The sequence below is a fragment of the Leptodactylus fuscus genome, chromosome 7 (genome assembly GCF_031893055.1).
Source record: "Leptodactylus fuscus isolate aLepFus1 chromosome 7, aLepFus1.hap2, whole genome shotgun sequence".
Lineage (NCBI taxonomy): Eukaryota > Metazoa > Chordata > Amphibia > Anura > Leptodactylidae > Leptodactylus > Leptodactylus fuscus.
In genome coordinates this window covers 153125485-153148086 of record NC_134271.1, presented here as the reverse complement: position 1 = coordinate 153148086, position 22602 = coordinate 153125485, and the positions used below count along the sequence as shown (strand labels likewise).

The 22602-nt window shown below is 47.4% G+C and overlaps 1 protein-coding gene across 1 annotated transcript in view; it reads right to left on the bottom strand.

Annotated features, from left to right (window-relative positions):
• LOC142214651 (NACHT, LRR and PYD domains-containing protein 3-like) overlaps positions 1-22602 on the bottom strand; it is a 260153-nt gene that overhangs the window by 176236 nt on the left and 61315 nt on the right. Inside the window, exon 8 of the mRNA XM_075283591.1 lies at positions 12965-14666. Coding sequence (XP_075139692.1) covers positions 12965-14666 — 1702 coding nt within the window. The remainder of the gene's footprint in view (positions 1-12964; positions 14667-22602) is intronic.

Genomic DNA, 22602 nt, shown 5'->3' with positions numbered 1-22602 from the left:
TGCCATATAGTGCCAGTTTCTGACTGGTAATTCAAAGAATATATTGGGGTTACGTGCACCCACAATTTTTACTACTGGTATACAGTGCCATTGTCTGACTGGGAATTCAAAGAATATATTGGGAATACAAATACCCTCATTTCTTGCTACTGCCATATAGTGCCAGTTTCTGACTGGGAATTCAAAGAATATATTGGGGTTACGTGCACCCACAATTTTTACTACTGGTATACAGTGCCATTGTCTGACTGGGAATTCAAAGAATATATTGGGGTTATAAATACCCTCATTTCTTGCTACTGCCATATAGTGCCAGTTTCTGACTGGTAATTCAAAGAATATATTGGGGTTACGTGCACCCACAATTTTTACTACTGGTATACAGTGCCATTGTCTGACTGGGAATTCAAAGAATATATTGGGAATACAAATACCCTCATTTCTTGCTACTGCCATATAGTGCCAGTTTCTGACTGGGAATTCAAAGAATATATTGGGGTTACGTGCACCCACAATTTTTACTACTGGTATACAGTGCCATTGTCTGACTGGGAATTCAAAGAGTATATTGGGAATACAAATACCCTCATTTCTTGCTACTGCCATATAGTGCCAGTTTCTGACTGGTAATTCAAAGAATATATTGGGGTTACGTGCACCCACAATTTTTACTACTGGTATACAGTGCCATTGTCTGACTGGGAATTCAAAGAGTATATTGGGAATACAAATACCCTCATTTCTTGCTACTGCCATATAGTGCCAGTTTCTGACTGGTAATTCAAAGAATATATTGGGGTTACGTGCACCCACAATTTTTACTACTGGTATACAGTGCCATTGTCTGACTGGGAATTCAAAGAATATATTGGGGTTATAAATACCCTCATTTCTTGCTACTGCCATATAGTGCCAGTTTCTGACTGGGAATTCAAAGAATATATTGGGGTTACGTGCACCCACAATTTTTACTACTGGTATACAGTGCCATTGTCTGACTGGGAATTCAAAGAGTATATTGGGGTTATAAATACCCTCATTTCTTGCTACTGCCATATAGTGCCAGTTTCTGACTGGGAATTCAAAGAATATATTGGGGTTACGTGCACCCACAATTTTTACTACTGGTATACAGTGCCATTGTCTGACTGGGAATTCAAAGAATATATTGGGGTTATAAATACCCTCATTTCTTGCTACTGCCATATAGTGCCAGTTTCTGACTGGGAATTCAAAGAATATATTGGGGTTACGTGCACCCACAATTTTTACTACTGGTATACAGTGCCATTGTCTGACTGGGAATTCAAAGAGTATATTGGGGTTATAAATACCCTCATTTCTTGCTACTGCCATATAGTGCCAGTTTCTGACTGGGAATTCAAAGAATATATTGGGGTTACGTGCACCCACAATTTTTACTACTGGTATACAGTGCCATTGTCTGACTGGGAATTCAAAGAATATATTGGGGTTATAAATACCCTCATTTCTTGCTACTGCCATATAGTGCCAGTTTCTGACTGGTAATTCAAAGAATATATTGGGGTTACGTGCACCCACAATTTTTACTACTGGTATACAGTGCCATTGTCTGACTGGGAATTCAAAGAGTATATTGGGAATACAAATACCCTCATTTCTTGCTACTGCCATATAGTGCCAGTTTCTGACTGGGAATTCAAAGAATATATTGGGGTTACGTGCACCCACAATTTTTACTACTGGTATACAGTGCCATTGTCTGACTGGGAATTCAAAGAGTATATTGGGGTTATAAATACCCTCATTTCTTGCTACTGCCATATAGTGCCAGTTTCTGACTGGTAATTCAAAGAATATATTGGGGTTACGTGCACCCACAATTTTTACTACTGGTATACAGTGCCATTGTCTGACTGGGAATTCAAAGAATATATTGGGGTTATAAATACCCTCATTTCTTGCTACTGCCATATAGTGCCAGTTTCTGACTGGTAATTCAAAGAATATATTGGGGTTACGTGCACCCACAATTTTTACTACTGGTATACAGTGCCATTGTCTGACTGGGAATTCAAAGAATATATTGGGAATACAAATACCCTCATTTCTTGCTACTGCCATATAGTGCCAGTTTCTGACTGGGAATTCAAAGAATATATTGGGGTTACGTGCACCCACAATTTTTACTACTGGTATACAGTGCCATTGTCTGACTGGGAATTCAAAGAATATATTGGGGTTATAAATACCCTCATTTCTTGCTACTGCCATATAGTGCCAGTTTCTGACTGGTAATTCAAAGAATATATTGGGGTTACGTGCACCCACAATTTTTACTACTGGTATACAGTGCCATTGTCTGACTGGGAATTCAAAGAATATATTGGGAATACAAATACCCTCATTTCTTGCTACTGCCATATAGTGCCAGTTTCTGACTGGGAATTCAAAGAATATATTGGGGTTACGTGCACCCACAATTTTTACTACTGGTATACAGTGCCATTGTCTGACTGGGAATTCAAAGAGTATATTGGGAATACAAATACCCTCATTTCTTGCTACTGCCATATAGTGCCAGTTTCTGACTGGTAATTCAAAGAATATATTGGGGTTACGTGCACCCACAATTTTTACTACTGGTATACAGTGCCATTGTCTGACTGGGAATTCAAAGAATATATTGGGAATACAAATACCCTCATTTCTTGCTACTGCCATATAGTGCCAGTTTCTGACTGGGAATTCAAAGAATATATTGGGGTTACGTGCACCCACAATTTTTACTACTGGTATACAGTGCCATTGTCTGACTGGGAATTCAAAGAATATATTGGGGTTATAAATACCCTCATTTCTTGCTACTGCCATATAGTGCCAGTTTCTGACTGGGAATTCAAAGAATATATTGGGGTTACGTGCACCCACAATTTTTACTACTGGTATACAGTGCCATTGTCTGACTGGGAATTCAAAGAGTATATTGGGAATACAAATACCCTCATTTCTTGCTACTGCCATATAGTGCCAGTTTCTGACTGGGAATTCAAAGAATATATTGGGGTTACGTGCACCCACAATTTTTACTACTGGTATACAGTGCCATTGTCTGACTGGGAATTCAAAGAATATATTGGGGTTATAAATACCCTCATTTCTTGCTACTGCCATATAGTGCCAGTTTCTGACTGGGAATTCAAAGAATATATTGGGGTTACGTGCACCCACAATTTTTACTACTGGTATACAGTGCCATTGTCTGACTGGGAATTCAAAGAGTATATTGGGAATACAAATACCCTCATTTCTTGCTACTGCCATATAGTGCCAGTTTCTGACTGGGAATTCAAAGAATATATTGGGGTTACGTGCACCCACAATTTTTACTACTGGTATACAGTGCCATTGTCTGACTGGGAATTCAAAGAGTATATTGGGGTTATAAATACCCTCATTTCTTGCTACTGCCATATAGTGCCAGTTTCTGACTGGTAATTCAAAGAATATATTGGGGTTACGTGCACCCACAATTTTTACTACTGGTATACAGTGCCATTGTCTGACTGGGAATTCAAAGAATATATTGGGAATACAAATACCCTCATTTCTTGCTACTGCCATATAGTGCCAGTTTCTGACTGGGAATTCAAAGAATATATTGGGGTTACGTGCACCCACAATTTTTACTACTGGTATACAGTGCCATTGTCTGACTGGGAATTCAAAGAATATATTGGGGTTATAAATACCCTCATTTCTTGCTACTGCCATATAGTGCCAGTTTCTGACTGGTAATTCAAAGAATATATTGGGGTTACGTGCACCCACAATTTTTACTACTGGTATACAGTGCCATTGTCTGACTGGGAATTCAAAGAATATATTGGGAATACAAATACCCTCATTTCTTGCTACTGCCATATAGTGCCAGTTTCTGACTGGGAATTCAAAGAATATATTGGGGTTACGTGCACCCACAATTTTTACTACTGGTATACAGTGCCATTGTCTGACTGGGAATTCAAAGAGTATATTGGGAATACAAATACCCTCATTTCTTGCTACTGCCATATAGTGCCAGTTTCTGACTGGTAATTCAAAGAATATATTGGGGTTACGTGCACCCACAATTTTTACTACTGGTATACAGTGCCATTGTCTGACTGGGAATTCAAAGAATATATTGGGAATACAAATACCCTCATTTCTTGCTACTGCCATATAGTGCCAGTTTCTGACTGGGAATTCAAAGAATATATTGGGGTTACGTGCACCCACAATTTTTACTACTGGTATACAGTGCCATTGTCTGACTGGGAATTCAAAGAATATATTGGGGTTATAAATACCCTCATTTCTTGCTACTGCCATATAGTGCCAGTTTCTGACTGGGAATTCAAAGAATATATTGGGGTTACGTGCACCCACAATTTTTACTACTGGTATACAGTGCCATTGTCTGACTGGGAATTCAAAGAGTATATTGGGAATACAAATACCCTCATTTCTTGCTACTGCCATATAGTGCCAGTTTCTGACTGGGAATTCAAAGAATATATTGGGGTTACGTGCACCCACAATTTTTACTACTGGTATACAGTGCCATTGTCTGACTGGGAATTCAAAGAGTATATTGGGGTTATAAATACCCTCATTTCTTGCTACTGCCATATAGTGCCAGTTTCTGACTGGGAATTCAAAGAATATATTGGGGTTACGTGCACCCACAATTTTTACTACTGGTATACAGTGCCAATTTCTAACTAGGAATTCAAAATGCGCAAGGCTCCCGGAAAGGGACGTGGACGAGGCCGTGGGCGAGGTCGGGGGAATGGTTCTGGGGAGCAAGGTAGCAGTGAAGCCACAGGGCGTCCCGTGCCTACTCCTGTGGGGCAGCAAGCATTGCGCCACTCCACAGTGCCAGGGTTGCTTGCCACATTAACTAAACTGCAGGGTACAAACCTTAGTAGGCCCGAGAACCAGGAACAGGTCTTGCAATGGCTGTCAGAGAACGCTTACAGCACATTGTCCAGCAGCCAGTCAGACTCTGCCTCCTCTCCTCCTATTACCCAACAGTCTTGTCTTCCTTCCTCCCAAAATTCCGAAGCTTTACAGAACAATAACCCAAACTGTCCCTGCTCCCCAGAGCTGTTCTCCGCTCCTTTCATTGTCCCTCAACCTGCCTCTCCACGTCACGATTCCACGAACCTAACAGAGGAGCATCTGTATCCAGATGCTCAAACACTAGAGTCTCCTCCATCTCCGTTCGATTTGGTGGTGGATGACCAGCAACCCACCCTCATCGACGATGATGTGACGCAGTTGCCGTCAGGGCATCCAGTTGACCGGCGCATTGTGCGGGAGGAGGAGATGAGACAGGAGTTGGAAGAGGAAGTGGTGGATGATGAGGACACTGACCCGACCTGGACAGGGGGGATGTCAAGCGGGGAAAGTAGTGTGGATGTTGAGGCAGGTGCAGCACCAAAAAGGGTAGCTAGAGGCAGAGGCAGAGGTCAGCAGCTTAGGCGAAGCCAGGCCACACCCGGAATCTCCCAAGATGTTCCAGTTCGTACCCAGCCCCGAAAAACTCCCACCTCGAGGGCACGTTTCTCGAAGGTGTGGAGTTTTTTCAAGGAATGCGCCGAGGACAGATATAGTGTTGTCTGCACAATTTGCCTCTCGAAATTGATTAGGGGCTCTGAGAAGAGCAACCTGTCCACCACTTCAATGCGCCGTCATTTGGAATCCAAGCACTGGAATCAGTGGCAGGCAGCAACGGCAGGACAAAGGCCGACTGCCGTTCACGCCACTGCCACTGCCTCTGCCTCTGCCTCTGCCACTGCCACTGCTGACTGTGCTGGCGATGCACTCCAGAGGACGAGCCAGGACACCACTTCATCTGCCTCCGCCACTTTGTTGACTTCTACCTCATCCTCCCCTGGTCCTGTCTTATCTCCTTCTCCTGCACCATCAAAGGCACCATCAGGCGTTTCTTTACAACAACCCACCATCTCTCAGACATTGGAGCGGCGGCAGAAATACACTGCTAACCACCCACACGCGCAAGCCTTGAACGCCAACATCGCTAAACTGCTGGCCCAGGAGATGTTGGCGTTCCGGCTTGTTGAAACTCCCGCCTTCCTGGACCTGATGGCAACTGCGGCACCTCGCTATGCCGTCCCTAGCCGTCACTACTTCTCCCGGTGTGCCGTCCCCGCCTTGCACCAGCACGTGTCACTCAACATCAGGCGGGCCCTTAGTTCCGCGCTTTGCACAAAGGTCCACTTGACCACCGACGCGTGGACAAGTGCATGCGGACAGGGACGCTACATTTCACTGACGGCACACTGGGTGAATGTAGTTGAGGCTGGGACTGCTTCCCAAACTGGCCCGGTGTACCTCGTCTCCCCGCCTAACATTCCTGGCAGGGACACGAGAAGAACACCCCCCTCCTCCTCCTCCTCTACCGCCTCCTCCTCCGCCACCGCCTCCTCCTCCGCCACCGCCTCCTCCTCCGCCACCGCCTCCTCCTCCGCTGTTAGATTGACCCCAGCTACGAGTTGGAAACGTTGCAGCACTGGCGTTGGTAGACGTCAGCAGGCTGTGCTGAAGCTGATCAGCTTGGGGGACAGACAGCACACTGCCTCCGAGGTGAGGGATGCCCTCCTCGATGAGACGGCAATATGGTTTGAGCCGCTGCACCTGGGCCCAGGCATGGTCGTTTGTGATAACGGCCGGAACCTGGTAGCAGCTCTGGAGCTTGCCGGACTCCAACATGTTCCATGCCTGGCCCACGTCTTCAACCTAGTGGTGCAACGTTTCCTAAAGAGCTACCCCAATGTTCCAGAGCTACTGGTGAAAGTGCGGCGCATGTGCGCCCACTTTCGCAAGTCGACAGTAGCCGCTGCTAGCTTAAAATCTCTCCAGCAACGCCTGCATGTGCCACAACACCGGCTTTTGTGCGACGTCCCCACACGCTGGAACTCAACGTTTCAGATGTTGAATAGAGTGGTTGAGCAGCAGAGACCTTTGATGGAATACCAGCTACAAAACCCTAGGGTGCCACAAAGTCAGCTGCCTCAGTTTCACATCCATGAGTGGCCATGGATGAGAGACCTTTGTGACATCCTACGGGTCTTTGAGGAGTCCACAAGGAGGGTGAGCTCTGAGGATGCGATGGTGAGCCTTACAATCCCGCTCTTGTGTGTTCTGAGAGAATCCCTGATTGACATCAGGGATAACTCAGATCACACAGAGGAGTTAGGGATAGCATCCGATCCGTCACAGCTGGAGAGTAGGTCCACACATCTGTCCGCTTCACTGCGTTTAATGGAGGAGGAGGAGGAGGAGGAGGAGGAAGAAGAGTTGTCCGATGATGTGATGGTGATACAGGAGGCTTCCGGGCAACTTCGAATTGTCCCATTGTTGCAGCGCGGATGGGTAGACATGGAGGATGAGGAGGAAATGGAGATTGAACTTTCCGGTGGGGCCAGAGGAGTCATGCCAACTAACACTGTGGCAGACATGGCTGAGTTCATGTTGGGGTGCTTTACAACCGACAAGCGTATTGTCAAAATCATGGAGGACAACCAGTACTGGATCTTTGCTATCCTTGACCCCCGGTATAAAAACAACATCTCGTCTTTTATTCCGGTAGAGGGGAGGGCCAATCGCATCAATGCTTGCCACAGGCAATTGGTGCAGAATATGATGGAGATGTTTCCAGCATGTGACGTTGGCGGCAGGGAGGGCAGTTCCTCCAGTAGGCAACCAAGTTCTCACCGGTCCACACAAACGAGGGGCACACTGTCTAAGGTCTGGGACACCTTGATGGCACCCCCTCGCCAAAGTGCCGCCACGGAGGGTCCTAGTGTCACCAGGCGTGAGAAGTATAGGCGCATGTTGCGGGAATACCTTTCCGACCACAGCCCTGTCCTCTCCGACCCCTCTGCGCCCTACACGTATTGGGTGTCGAAGTTGGACCTGTGGCTTGAACTTGCCCTATATGCCTTGGAGGTGCTGTCCTGTCCTGCCGCCAGCGTCCTATCTGAGAGGGTGTTCAGTGCAGCCGGTGGCATCATCACTGACAAGCGCACCCGTCTGTCAGCTGAGAGTGCCGACCGGCTCACTTTGATAAAAATGAACCACCACTGGGTAGAGCCGTCATTTTTGTGCCCACCTGTGTAAAGCACCCCAACATGAAACTCCATGTCTGTACTCAACCTCTCCAATTCCTCCGCATCCTCATACTCATCCACCATAAGCGTTGCACAATTCTGCTAATACTAGGCTCCCTCCACCCTGATTTCCCCCAACTCTGCTGGTTAGAGGCTCCCTCCACCATGAATTTGCCCAAACTGGGCTGTTTAGAGGCTCCCTCCACCATGAATTGGTCCAAACTGGGCTGGTTAGAGGCTCCCTCCACCATGAATTTCCCAAAACTTGGCTGTTTAGAGGCTCCCTCCACCATTAATTGGTCCAAACTGGGCTGGTTAGAGGCTCCCTCCACCATTAATTGGTCCAAACTGGGCTGGTTAGAGGCTCCCTCCACCATGAATTTGCCCAAACTGGGCTGGTTAGAGGCTCCCTCCACCATGAATTTCCCAAAACTTGGCTGTTTAGAGGCTCCCTCCACCATGAATTGGTCCAAACTGGGCTGTTTAGAGGCTCCCTCCACCATGAATTGGTCCAAACTGGGCTAATTAGAGGCTCCCTCCACCATGAATTGGTCCAAACTGGGTTTTTTAGAGGCTCCCTCCACCATGAATTTCCCAAAACTTGGCTGTTTAGAGGCTCCCTCCACCATTAATTGGTCCAAACTGGGCTGGTTAGAGGCTCCCTCCACAATTAATTGGTCCAAACTGGGCTAATTAGAGGCTCCCTCCACCATGAATTGGTCCAAACTGGGTTTTTTAGAGGCTCCCTCCACCATGAATTTGCCCAAACTGGGCTGTTTAGAGGCTCCCTCCACCATGAATTTCCCAAAACTTGGCTGTTTAGAGGCTCCCTCCACCATTAATTGGTCCAAACTGGGCTGGTTAGAGGCTCCCTCCACCATTAATTGGTCCAAACTGGGCTGGTTAGAGGCTCCCTCCACCATGAATTTGCCCAAACTGGGCTGGTTAGAGGCTCCCTCCACCATGAATTTCCCAAAACTTGGCTGTTTAGAGGCTCCCTCCACCATTAATTGGTCCAAACTGGGCTGGTTAGAGGCTCCCTCCACCATGAATTTGCCCAAACTGGGCTGGTTAGAGGCTCCCTCCACCATGAATTTCCCAAAACTTGGCTGTTTAGAGGCTCCCTCCACCATGAATTGGTCCAAACTGGGCTGTTTAGAGGCTCCCTCCACCATGAATTGGTCCAAACTGGGCTAATTAGAGGCTCCCTCCACCATGAATTGGTCCAAACTGGGTTTTTTAGAGGCTCCCTCCACCATGAATTTCCCAAAACTTGGCTGTTTAGAGGCTCCCTCCACCATTAATTGGTCCAAACTGGGCTGGTTAGAGGCTCCCTCCACCATGAATTTGCCCAAACTGGGGTGGTTAGAGGCTCCCTCCACCATTAATTGGTCCAAACTGGGCTGGTTAGAGGCTCCCTCCACCATGAATTTGCCCAAACTGGGCTGTTTAGAGGCTCCCTCCACCATGAATTGGTCCAAACTGGGCTGGTTAGAGGCTCCCTCCACCATGAATTTCCCAAAACTTGGCTGTTTAGAGGCTCCCTCCACCATTAATTGGTCCAAACTGGGCTGGTTAGAGGCTCCCTCCACCATTAATTGGTCCAAACTGGGCTGGTTAGAGGCTCCCTCCACCATGAATTTGCCCAAACTGGGCTGGTTAGAGGCTCCCTCCACCATGAATTTCCCAAAACTTGGCTGTTTAGAGGCTCCCTCCACCATTAATTGGTCCAAACTGGGCTGGTTAGAGGCTCCCTCCACCATTAATTGGTCCAAACTGGGCTGTTTAGAGGCTCCCTCCACCATTAATTGGTCCAAACTGGGCTGGTTAGAGGCTCCCTCCACCATTAATTGGTCCAAACTGGGCTGTTTAGAGGCTCCCTCCACCATGAATTGGTCCAAACTGGGCTGTTTAGAGGCTCCCTCCACCATGAATTGGTCCAAACTGGGCTGGTTAGAGGCTCCCTCCACCATGAATTTCCCAAAACTTGGCTGTTTAGAGGCTCCCTCCACCATTAATTGGTCCAAACTGGGCTGGTTAGAGGCTCCCTCCACCATTAATTGGTCCAAACTGGGCTGGTTAGAGGCTCCCTCCACCATTAATTGGTCCAAACTGGGCTGTTTAGAGGCTCCCTCCACCATTAATTGGTCCAAACTGGGCTGGTTAGAGGCTCCCTCCACCATGAATTTGCCCAAACTGGGCTGTTTAGAGGCTCCCTCCACCATGAATTGGTCCAAACTGGGCTGGTTAGAGGCTCCCTCCACCATGAATTTCCCAAAACTTGGCTGTTTAGAGGCTCCCTCCACCATTAATTGGTCCAAACTGGGCTGGTTAGAGGCTCCCTCCACCATGAATTTGCCCAAACTGGGCTGGTTAGAGGCTCCCTCCACCATGAATTGGTCCAAACTGGGGTTTTTAGAGGCTCCCTCCACCATGAATTTGCCCAAACTGGGGTGTTTAGAGGCTCCCTCCACCATGAATTTGCCCAAACTCTGCTGGTTAGAGGCTCAATCCACCCTGATTTTCAAAACAAATGTTGGTGCCAACCTCAACTTACTACAAGGGCCAAATTCACTGCTGGTGACAAGCTCTCCTCACTGCAAGTGCCAAATACACATGTTTCAAGGTGTTTTCCTACTGTCAGAGAGGTGGTATTGAGTGTGTAAAGTGTGTAGTTGTTAGGCTGTGATGTTGGGGTAATAGAGGGTCTTTGGTGTGTTAGATGCCCCCAGACATGCTTCCCCTGCTGTCCCAGTGTCATTCCAGAGGTGTTGGCATCATTTCCTGGGGTGTCATAGTGGACTTGGTGACCCTCCAGACACGGATTTGGGTTTCCCCCTTAACGAGTATCTGTTCCCCATAGACTATAATGGGGTTCGAAACCCGTTCGAACACACGAACATTGAGCGGCTGTTCGAATCGAATTTCGAACCTCGAACATTTTAGTGTTCGCTCATCTCTACTCCTCTCTGATAAGGGGGATCTACTCTGTTATATTATCCCAAATATAATGTATATAGATAACAATAGAGGGTACGGAGCTAATATGCTCAGGGGATGCCATGATATTGCTGCACCCCTATCAATATACCCCCAAAATATACCCCACAACTAGGAATGGGATGTCACAACTCTTTATAAATAAGACGTGACACTTTGTGAATGCAGCATGAAGGCAATCTAATGTATTAGTCTTCCCCTGCCCAGCGCTGCTCCTACAATGGACTCCTGACAGTGAGCTGTGTATTATGTAACAGATGGGCTATTATCTGGGCCAGGCCTGTAACCTAGAGGCAATACTGCCCCCTGTCTATTCATCTGACACATTCCATCTTGGTGTGGAAATCTATCTACATCAGCCACATCATGTCATACATGGTTTGTGGTTTCTAATTGCATCTCCACAGTGTAATAGCAACTTTCTAACACCAGGGACTGCTCTTGTGTCTAAGTAGGCGCAGGGGTTGGGTGTGTGGCCTTAGCACCACTATCTATTTGTAGCTAACATAGGGGCTATACGTCGTCCCGTCTTATATACTAGTTTTAACCTATATTTATTACAAGTTCTGTTTTATATCCTTTTCTTTGGGGGGGGGGGGGGGGCACCTCTTGTGTGATATATAAATAATATCCCCCTCCATATCATACCCAGTAGTGCCGTGTGCTAAGAATCTCCCCAGTGCTAGTCTTATACATGTAATAGGGATATCTATGGTGCTAGCAGTGAGGGTCAGTCTACCACCACTACCATCTACCACCGCCATCAGGTAGCACAGCAGCCCCTCACCGGTGTCCGGCCTAGGAGCAGAGCTGGGGAGAGTGGCTGAGGACACTTGGCCTATCCGGTGGCAGCATCTACCACTACTACTCCCATCCTCCGCTCCCCTCCATCTGGGCTGTGGCACAATACACAGAAAACAGGTGACAGTATCTGCCATTTGTAGTCTCTGGAGATTTTCACCTTGTCAAGAAAAAAAATATGTGAATTGGATGTTGTGAGCGGTGCACATAGTGCTGAGCCCTCATACCCATCAGTGGGCACATATATGGTAGCCCCCCTCCCCCTTACTAACAAGCACATGGGTCACACGCTCAGCACATTCCCCTCCTGCTGGGATCATTCCCATTACTGTAGGTACCGGACCCCATGTACAGGTACTTTATAATAGGACCAATAGTAACAGACATTCTTATTTCTCCGCTCTCAGAGCCATATGAGGGATTAGAGTTTGCAGGGAAGTTGTTCTTGATAATGGTCCCATTTATTATTCTGTACAATGTGCTGGGAAGAGGGGAAAGATTCAGAATAGGGAGGAATTGGAGAAAAAGTGCGTTTGTGCGACTTACTGGCTTCGTTTTTATGGTGTTCACTGTGCAGATAAAATGGCGTCACCTGTATTCTACATTTCTGTGCAACTCCAGGGATCCCAAATTGATGATATTATTTACATTTTAACCCTTTAATGAAAATTAAAAACTTTGCTAAAACCCCCAATATTTCTTAAAGTCGCCATATTCTCACACCCGTAACTATTTTATATTTCTCTTTTTTTTTTAAAGTAGATTTTGAGCCCCCCCTCCCCCCCTTCAGTTAGCTTTAATGCCTGGGATTAGTGCAGACATTGATCTGGGTATTAGTGCCAGGTCCTTACTGTATAATACAGCAAAGACCCAGCAACTATGGCAGCTGCTCAGCTCCTGTGTGGCCGCTATATAACGGCGGATGTCAGAAAGGGGTTAAATGTAATATGTTCATCAGAAGCCAAATAATGTAGAAAAATTAAATACTGTTAGTATTTTACCTCAGATCCCGCAGGTTATGTAACCCTGGTACAAGTCTCTCTAATCCTTCTGGACCTAAGGAACATGTAGACAGGTCTAGTTCTTCTATATGTGTGCAGGTTTCCATGATGAAGGCTAACACTGTGCAGTCTAGAGCTGACATGTGAACACGAGAAAGGTCCAATCTTCTTAGTGATTGTAATGATTCCAGCACTAGAGCCTTATTCCGGGTCTCAAACAGATAGAAGAATGTCCTGAGAAGACGTAGCTTCTTGTCCTCACTTTCCACCAGCCTCTGTTCTTCTGAAATGAAGTACTTCAGCCAAGTGATGACATCTCTGGAGGCCTGAGCTGCTTGTTTGTCCAGGTATCCAGTTAGTGTTGACCTGGTGGTGCCGTCTGATAGACCACACAGGAAACGGAGGAACATCTCACCACGTCCATCAGGATAGGATTTGGCTTCTTCTAGTGAGTTCTGTAACTTCTCAGGAGAATAATCAGTATACTGGACCAGAGCAGAGAAGAATTCCTGAACAGTGAGATGTAAGAAGGAATAGGTCACAGGTTCCTCCGATTCCATCAGAAAACTTGATAAGAGCTTTGACTTATTGTCCACATGGAAAGAATCCAGATCTATTTCCTCAAATATAATCCTGTGGTTCATGACTCCATGTTGTGCCATCCACCCGATGGACTGCAGGATCTTCTGAGCGTCACTTTTCTCCAGGCTGTGATTGGACAGAATGTTGGCGACAAATATGGCAAAGAGTTGTGTCACTGTTCTGGGTAATAATGTCACCTGCTGGTCACTACTTGTCGTCTGGAAGCTCCTGGATAATACAGTACAGATGATCCAGCAGTAGGACGGGAGGTAACAGAACGTGTACAAGGTGGCATTCTGCTTCACATAAGTAAAAGCCTTCTCTGACAGTTCAGGGTTGGAGAAGAAATTCTCAAAGTAAATCTTTCGTTCTTCTGGAAGAAACCCAGTGATTTCTACTATTCTCTGGAAAACATTACAATCAATTGACGCCAGTCTGGTTGGACGACTGGTCATTAGGACAGAACAACCAGTAAGAAGACACTTTCTCACCAAACTAACCACAATCTGACCACAATGTCCGAGCTGTTTAGGATGAGAGCACAAGTGACGTGATGTGAAATCCATTGTATGATTGCTTTCATCTAATCCATCAAATATAAAGAGAAGTTTCTCTGGATCTTGTAAGATGTTCTCCAGCTGCTCCTCCAGATATGGGTACTGATGCAGGATCATGGTCTCCAGACTAACCTTATCCTTAAGTCTGTTCAGTTCACGGAATTTGAAGAAAAAGACAAAAGAGAATCTTTGATAGAGATCGCCCTTCACCCAGTCATAGACAAACTTCTGCATCAGTGTGGTCTTCCCTACCCCGGGCACTCCGCTCACCATTACCATATGTGGTACAAGTCTGAATCGGTGGCACCAACGGAACATCTTGTTGGGTGAAATTCGCTGTAATTCATTTTGTTTTCCCTTTAAGTATTCCTCATGTCTTGCCCCGGTCTCTATGAGCTCATTCTGAGAACGTTCCCTAAAGTGATCAGTGGCGACAATGATGAGGTTCACATAACGTGTAGGGAAGGGGAAACTTTCCTCTCCCAGGTTACATCCCGGGGGTTTGTTCTCTGTAAGGATCTTGTTTTTTTCATAAAATTGTCTCTTGTGACATTTCTGGGATTCTATGAAAAAATATAAGATGAAAGTGAAGGTGAGAACCAAGATGAGAATGTATTACAGGATCAGTAATAAATATGAGTTTAGCAGTTGTGTACATCCTTATCATCCAGTTCTAACACCATTTATTATAAGTGAATAGTACAGGTGAATATAAAAAACTTTATAACAGATCTCATTATATAAATAGGTTTCCGTCTCCACTTAACAGGCTGAGTTACTTTATACATCAACATTTATGGAGAGGGGAGGGGGAGGTGCAGGAAAAGACTAATTCCCCATACGGGGTATTCCTGCCCCTGCGTGCTATCAGGACAGGTGGAACTTTTGCTCAATCAAAGAACCTCCCCTATAAGAGGTCACCAGACCTCCCCATCCTTGTGTTTTTTTCTGTCCTGTGTGACTGGACAGGTGGAGGAGGCTGTGGCCTCCTCTGTGGTTTGGAAGAAGATGTCTTGGATCCTTTTTCCTTTTCTTTCTGAGAGAAAGAACTAGGTTTATACTGCAGTCTCTTGTCTTACCTGCCTTGTGCAGGTTACTGACTTTTTTTTCAGCTGCAGTTCATTTACTGCCCTGCAGTAAGGTAAGCCATATCCCTTTCAGATTTCCCTCTGTGTTTTAGTGCAGAGACTAAAAGCACTCCTTTCTATTGCTAAGGGCACTCTGTCAACTTCACAGCATGGAAGTCTATTTGCCGCCATTATGGTAAGATCCAACCAAATTTTTTATATGTCTTGCGGTTTTTCCAATGTGCATTTAATTCCTAAGCGGGAACTATATGCTGTGAACCTAAAAGAAGGGTTCATATACCTATGTACTATCATTACTTATTAGATGCATATTTGCTTATTGCTCACATGATGGCATTTTGTTGTAAGGTTATGTATATCTGCACTGCTGTCAGTACGGGGTCCTCCAGCTAGGATCCCTCCACTTATGTTGTCATCTCCTGGGTAAAGGAGTACATGCAGATTTCTGGTAAGATCCCCTCTCCCAGTTTCATAGAGGTCTTACTTAGAAACAGGAGCCCTAGTGGCTGTAGGGTTACAGACCTGTATGCCTGAATCCACAGTATCCTAGGTTCAATCCCAGTTGCACTTTGCATTTATGATATGATCAAAAAAAAAGTAATAATGTACTTGTGGTTCTCATGGAAAAAGTTTCCTTCATCCTGGGCTCTGTCTGCTTGAAAATCTCCCTCCTCTAAAGGTGGGAAAGGTTTATATCAGCAGTGCATTATCTATAGGTGACACAGCGGGGTTCCATCCTAACTTCACCTTGGTGAAGTGTATGGAGACGATCAGAGAGGTCTTTTCAGATCTCAAAGAGGCTTAGAACCCTTTTTTTCCGGTGGAGGTTGATCGCTGGGGGCCACCCCCAAGAGTGGATATGGCCGTCTCCAAGCTATCCAAGCGCACAGTAGTACCGTCGGAGGACGGTTCAAATCTGCAAGATGCAATGGATAGACATACAGAGAAGTCTCTGCGCCGCATTTATACCTCAGCTTCAGCCAGGCTTCTGTGGGAATCTTCACCAACGAGGTCGTGCAGTTTCTGCGATCCAATATATCCACTCTGAGGAAGGATATTGATTCGGGAGTTCCCAGGGATGATTTACTGGTTATCCTATCCTCCATGTCCATGGCTGTGGACTATCTGGCGGAGGCTTCATCCCCTGTGGTTAAAGCCCTGGAGAGCAGATAATACTACTAAGTATAAGGGGGCCATGCGGTGGCTTGGTGGTTGGCGCTGTGGCCTTGCAACGCCGGAGTCCTCGGCTCGAGCCCCGCCGGGGGTAAAAAAAAATAAAATAAAAAAAAAAAGCATCGGCGGGGAGTTTGTGTGCTCTCCCCGTGTTTGCGTGGATTTCCATCCCATGCTCCAGAAGGACATGCTGGTAGGGAGGAGAGGGGTGCATTGTGGGCTCACAGTCTACATTAAAAATAAATAAATATCCTAGTAAATAAAATACTTCTAAGTATAATCAATGTGCTCTTCCATTTGAACCTGGCAGATTCTTTGGAAAAGAGCTGGACACCACCATGGAGAGGTTGGCAGCAAGTGGAAGAGTTTTCCCCAAAGCTCTAGGGGGAGGGCTGCACCTTCATATAGAGGGAAAGGGTTCTCCAAGTCGTATGCCTCCAGAGGCTCCTTTTCAGTAGCGCCCTGGGGGTCAGGGCAGAGGGGCAAGCCCGAAATGAAGAAGACGATCTTCTGACGCCCACTCCCAGGCCCCCCCTCCCTTTTCCCCTCTTGGCGGCGTGGAGCTGTCACATTCAGGACCCATGGGTCCTCCAGCTCGTGCATTCGGGCTACAAAATATAGTTCACTTCTCACCCAGCCGACAAGTTGTGAAAACCTGTGTCTTATTGTTAGGAGTATTTAGGTTCTTTACTTTCTATTTTTCTTACCTGGGGAGTTTTTGGCTGCGCAGTGTCTGGGGTGGCATCCTGGCGCTGCGGGGTTGTCCTGTCGTGGGTATTGGTGCACACCTTCTGACTTGCACGCGCGCACTGCTGGTAGGCAGCTTTATTTCCTGGTTGATTAGTCTGTCCTCCCATTTGCACCTGGGAGGAGTGGTCTCTACTCTGTATTTAAACCCATGCCTCCCATGGTTCTGTGCTGAGTGTCGCTTTTACAGAGCTAGGCCTTAGCAGGAGGAGTAGGTGGTGTTCTGGGATAGAGGAAGTTCCGTGGTTGATTTTTGGGAGGTTTGGGTGAACGAGTTGGTTTGTGTGTTTTCCCTTCTGTGTTCACCAATCCTCCCTCTGTGTATAATTGACTGTGTGAGTGAATTGCCTTATCCTTTGATTTCTACTCAGCTTCCCTGTGTTTGTTTCCTAGTGTAAGGTTCCTTCCCATATTGGTTTGGGGGAATCCTTTCCCACATTTTTCCTGTGTGCTGCTTGTGTTGTTAGTCAGCGCACACCCTTGTCAGTCCCTGTCAGTAGCAGCTTCACTTGTTCGTTAGGGGTGACCCCCTTTAGTCTCCAGTCCCTAGAGGTCTTATAGGGCATTCCTTCTCCCACTTCCCTCTAGGCCTACGGAATCAGTGAGAGAGGAGCTGTCGGGGTCAGGCTTAGCCTGAGTACAGCCGACCCACACCCGTGAGGCAGGGACCGGGATAGCTAGTGGGAGTAGTGCAGGGCGAGATTCCCTACTGCTATCCCTTAGCCCCGTTGCAGCTACCTGGACTGACATAACAGTACACTCAGCCTTAACATTCTTTGAACCCGGCACATAAGTCACGTTAAAATGGAACCGCGCAAAAAATAGAGCCCATCTGGCCTGCCGTGCATTTAATCTCTTCGCCGACCCAAGATAAATCAAATTCTTGTGGTCAGTAAATACCTGGACTGGCCTTCTGGCCCCCTCCAGGAAATGACGCCAATGTTCGAACGCTAGTTTTATTGCTAGTAGTTCCCTATCTCCGATGTCATAATTCCGTTCAGAGGCAGAGAATTTCTTAGAAAAGAAGGCACAGGGATGCGTACCCTCCTCGAACTCCTGAGAAAGTACTGCTCCCACCCCCACCGAGGAGGCATCCACCTCCACTCGGAAGGCCAACCTCTCATCCGGCTGTCTCAAAATGGGAGCGGACGAGAATCGCTTCTTCAGTTCTTCAAACGCCGCTAGCGCCTCTGGCGACCACTTAGCACAGTCAGCCCCCTTCTTAGTCAAGTCCGAGATAGGTTTCACGGTCATTTGGGTAGTCGTTGACCGCTTCACGAAAATGTGCCATTTGATCCCGTTTTCCAGGCTGCCATGTGCCAAGACACTATCAGAAGCGTTTATTAAAGAAATTGTAAGGTTGCATGGTCTTCCTGAGGAGATCGTTTCGGACAGGGGACCGCAATTTGTGGCTAAATTCTGGCGGGCTTTTTGCAGCAGGTTGGGAGTTACACTGTCGTTTTCCTCCGGGTTTCACCCAGAGTCTAACGGACAAACAGAGAGGAAGAATCAGGATGTGGAACAGTTTTTGAGGTGTTTTGTTCGAGAGAACCAGAATAATTGGGCTGCCTTTCTCCCCCTGGCAGAATTTTCCCTAAACAACCATGATTCCAATGCCACAGGTACCACACCTTTTTTTTGCTCCGGTGGTAGACATCCTGTTTTCGGAGTATTTTCTTCCATTTCTTCCCCAGTTCCGGAGGAGGAGCTATTTTCTAAAAAGCTGCAAGGGGTATGGTCCCGTATCCGAGAGAATCTGGTGCGGGCGTCGCACCAGGCTAAGGTCCAGGCGGATCGGAAGAGAGGAGAGTTGCAGTTCTTCCCTGGTGAGATGGTTTGGTTGTCCACCAAGAATATCAGGTTGAAGGTTCCTAGCAAGAAGCTGGGTCCCAGGTTTGTGGGTCCTTTTAAGATCATCAAGATGGTAAATGAAGTGGCGGCGCAGCTGCAACTACCTAAAAGGCGGAAGATAAACCGGGTCTTCCATGTCTCCTTGTTAAAGAAGGCCAAGAAGGGAACGTCTCCAGTTAAGGTTCCACCAGTTTCTGAGTCCGGGGAGTATGAGATATCCCGAGTTCTGGATAGCAAATATGTTCGGGGGAAGCTACGGTATCTGGTGGCATGGAAGGGATACGGTCCTGAGGATAATTCTTGGGTCCTGGAGTCGGATATGTCAGCCCCCAGACTCGTGGAGAAATTCCACAAGGAGTTCCTGAAGAAGGATGCTCCTAGAGAATCCGGAGTCTTCTCCTTGAGGGGAGGATCCTGTTAGGAGTATTTAGGTTCTTTACTTTCTATTTTTCTTACCTGGGGAGTTTTTGGCTGCGCAGTGTCTGGGGTGGCATCCTGGCGCTGCGGGGTTGTCCTGTCGTGGGTATTGGTGCACACCTTCTGACTTGCATGCGCGCACTGCTGGTAGGCAGCTTTATTTCCTGGTTGATTAGTCTGTCCTCCCATTTGCACCTGGGAGGAGTGGTCTCTACTCTGTATTTAAACCCATGCCTCCCATGGTTCTGTGCTGAGTGTCGCTTTTACAGAGCTAGGCCTTAGCAGGAGGAGTAGGTGGTGTTCTGGGATAGAGGAAGTTCCGTGGTTGATTTTTGGGAGGTTTGGGTGAACGAGTTGGTTTGTGTGTTTTCCCTTCTGTGTTCACCAATCCTCCCTCTGTGTATAATTGACTGTGTGAGTGAATTGCCTTATCCTTTGATTTCTACTCAGTTTCCCTGTGTTTGTTTCCTAGTGTAAGGTTCCTTCCCATATTGGTTTGGGGGAATCCTTTCCCACATTTTTCCTGTGTGCTGCTTGTGTTGTTAGTCAGCGCACACCCTTGTCAGTCCCTGTCAGTAGCAGCTTCACTTGTTCGTTAGGGGTGACCCCCTTTAGTCTCCAGTCCCTAGAGGTCTTATAGGGCATTCCTTCTCCCACTTCCCTCTAGGCCTACGGAATCAGTGAGAGAGGAGCTGTCGGGGTCAGGCTTAGCCTGAGTACAGCCGACCCACACCCGTGAGGCAGGGACCGGGATAGCTAGTGGGAGTAGTGCAGGGCGAGATTCCCTACTGCTATCCCTTAGCCCCGTTGCAGCTACCTGGACTGACATAACACTTATTTGGTCAAATGCAGATCCTTCTGGAGAACGTCGTTCAGGAATACCTGGACAAAGGCGCTCTAGAACCGATGTCTCTGGCAAGAGCAATCAACCGGGGTATACTCTCCAGTGTTTCTAGTACCCAAAACATCGGGAGGCTGGAGAATGGTGGTCGATTTAAGACCTCTCAACCACTATGTCCTCAAGACCCGTTTCTGGATGGAAACCATCAGGTCAGTGATACCTTTTCTGCACCGAGGAGACAGGTTTGTCACCCTAGATTTAAGGGACGTGTATTTACATGTCCCGATTTTTCCACCACACAGAAGGTTCTTGAGAATCGGGGTTGTGCTGAACGGTACTCTGTGTCATCTACAGTTCATAGCTCTTCCGTTCGGAATATCTTCGGCCCCCCACACCTTTACAAAGGTCGTGGCTCCGGTCTTTGCAGCTCTTCGGCTCCAAGGTATATTTGTCATACATTACCTAGACAATTGGCTGTTAAAGGCCCACTCAACAGAGGTTCTCGCGGCCCACCTAAGGACCACTATCGCCTTCCTAGAAGAGTTAGGCTGGCTGATCAATTGGCAAAAGTCAGCAGTCGTCCCTACCACCAGAATCCAGTTCGTAGGGTTCATTGTGGACTCTCAGAGGATGGAGAGATCTCTTCCTCACAATCGGAAGAAGAAGATTTGTCGGGCGGTGCAACATCTGGCGGTTATGCGGGAGGTTCAGGTAAGAACCGCAATGAAGGTCCTAGGTTTAATGTCAGCAGCTGCGGATGCAGTTCCATGGGCACTATGGCATATGCGACCACTACAGAGCGAGATCCTCAAGGTATGGAGCCGCAGCCCCTCAGGACTGAAGAAGCCTATCCAGTTGTCCATCGATCACTGCGATGGTGGTCCCTATTGAAAGACGGGATGTCCACGGTCCAGCCCGACTGGACCCTGTTGACAACGGATGCCTCCCTTCATGGCTGGGGAGCGCATCTGGGGGAGACCCTGGCACAAGGGACATGGAGCCGACTGGAGACTGCTCAGTCATCAAATTGGAGCGAGTTATGCGCAGTGTACCGAGCCCTGCTATACTTCGCCCGGGATCTACGCGGCAAGGCGGTCAGAGTCAGGACGGGCAACGTTACAGTGGTCCTCTACCTGAACAAGCAGGGAGCGACGAGGTCCTCCTCCCTCCTCAAGCTAACAAATCAGATTTTTACCTGGGTGGAGGAAAATCTAAGCCACCTCAGTGCGGTGCACATAAGGGGACATCTGAATGTGCTGGCAGACCAGCTCAGCATGGGAGAAGCAGTGTCGGGCGAGTGGTCCCTCAACCAGGAGGTCTTTCTTCAATTGACTCGGATGTGGGGTCTTCCCGAGGTGGATCTAATGGCCACCCAATACAATGCCAAGGTGGAGAGGTTCTGTTCCCTCTGCCAGAAAGACAACCCCTTGGCAGTAGATGCCCTATCAATACCTTGGAGGTTCAGGCTGGCATACATCTTCCCTCCACTTCCCATGGTTTTGAAGGTATTGGCCAAGATCATACAGGATCAGGTATCGGTGATTACGATCATACCGTACTGGCCGAAAAGGGCATGGTTTACCCACCTCATGCAGATGAGTCGAGGGAATTACTGGAGGCTTCCACTTCTTCACAACCTGGTAACCCAAAACAAGTGGCTATGCCAGGACCTGAAGAGGTTCAACCTGACAGACTGGGGGATTGACACAGGCTGTGCGGACAACACTGGCCTGCTCAAGGGCAGATTCTACGAATAGAAGCTACATGAGGATTGGCAGAATTTACCAGCAATGGTGAATGGAGAATCAACGTGTAATACTGGCTATTGAGTCGGTATTGGAGTTTATGCAAAGCGGGCTGGAGAAAGGCCTCACCCCGGCAACATTAAAAGTGCATGTAGCTGCCCTTTCAGCCGTATTAGGGATGAGACTGTCTCAAGATCCGTTGGTAAGTCAATTCTTAAGAGGGGCCGCTAGGCGCCGACCCACCATCCAAGTCCCAATCCCCCAATGGGATTTAGCTACGGTACTGCAGGGGATCTGTGGGCCCCCCTTTGAACCACCACAAGAGGTAGAACTAAAGTTCCTCTCCTGCAGAGTGGCATTCCTTGTAGCCATTACATCGGCTAAACGTACTGCAGAACTACAGGCTTTAGCAGCCTCTGAACCGGATTTGCTATTCTTGCCAGACAGGGTACAATTAAGATATCTTCCGGGATTTATTCCAAAAGTCCCGTAGACATGGAATATTAATCGTATAATTACCCTACCCACGGTTTTTCCGTCCCCCACCTCTCAGGAGGAAGAGAGGTGGCATTCCCTGGATCTGAAGAGGTGCTTACAAATCTATCTGGAACGCACTAGAACATTCAGGAGAGTGGAA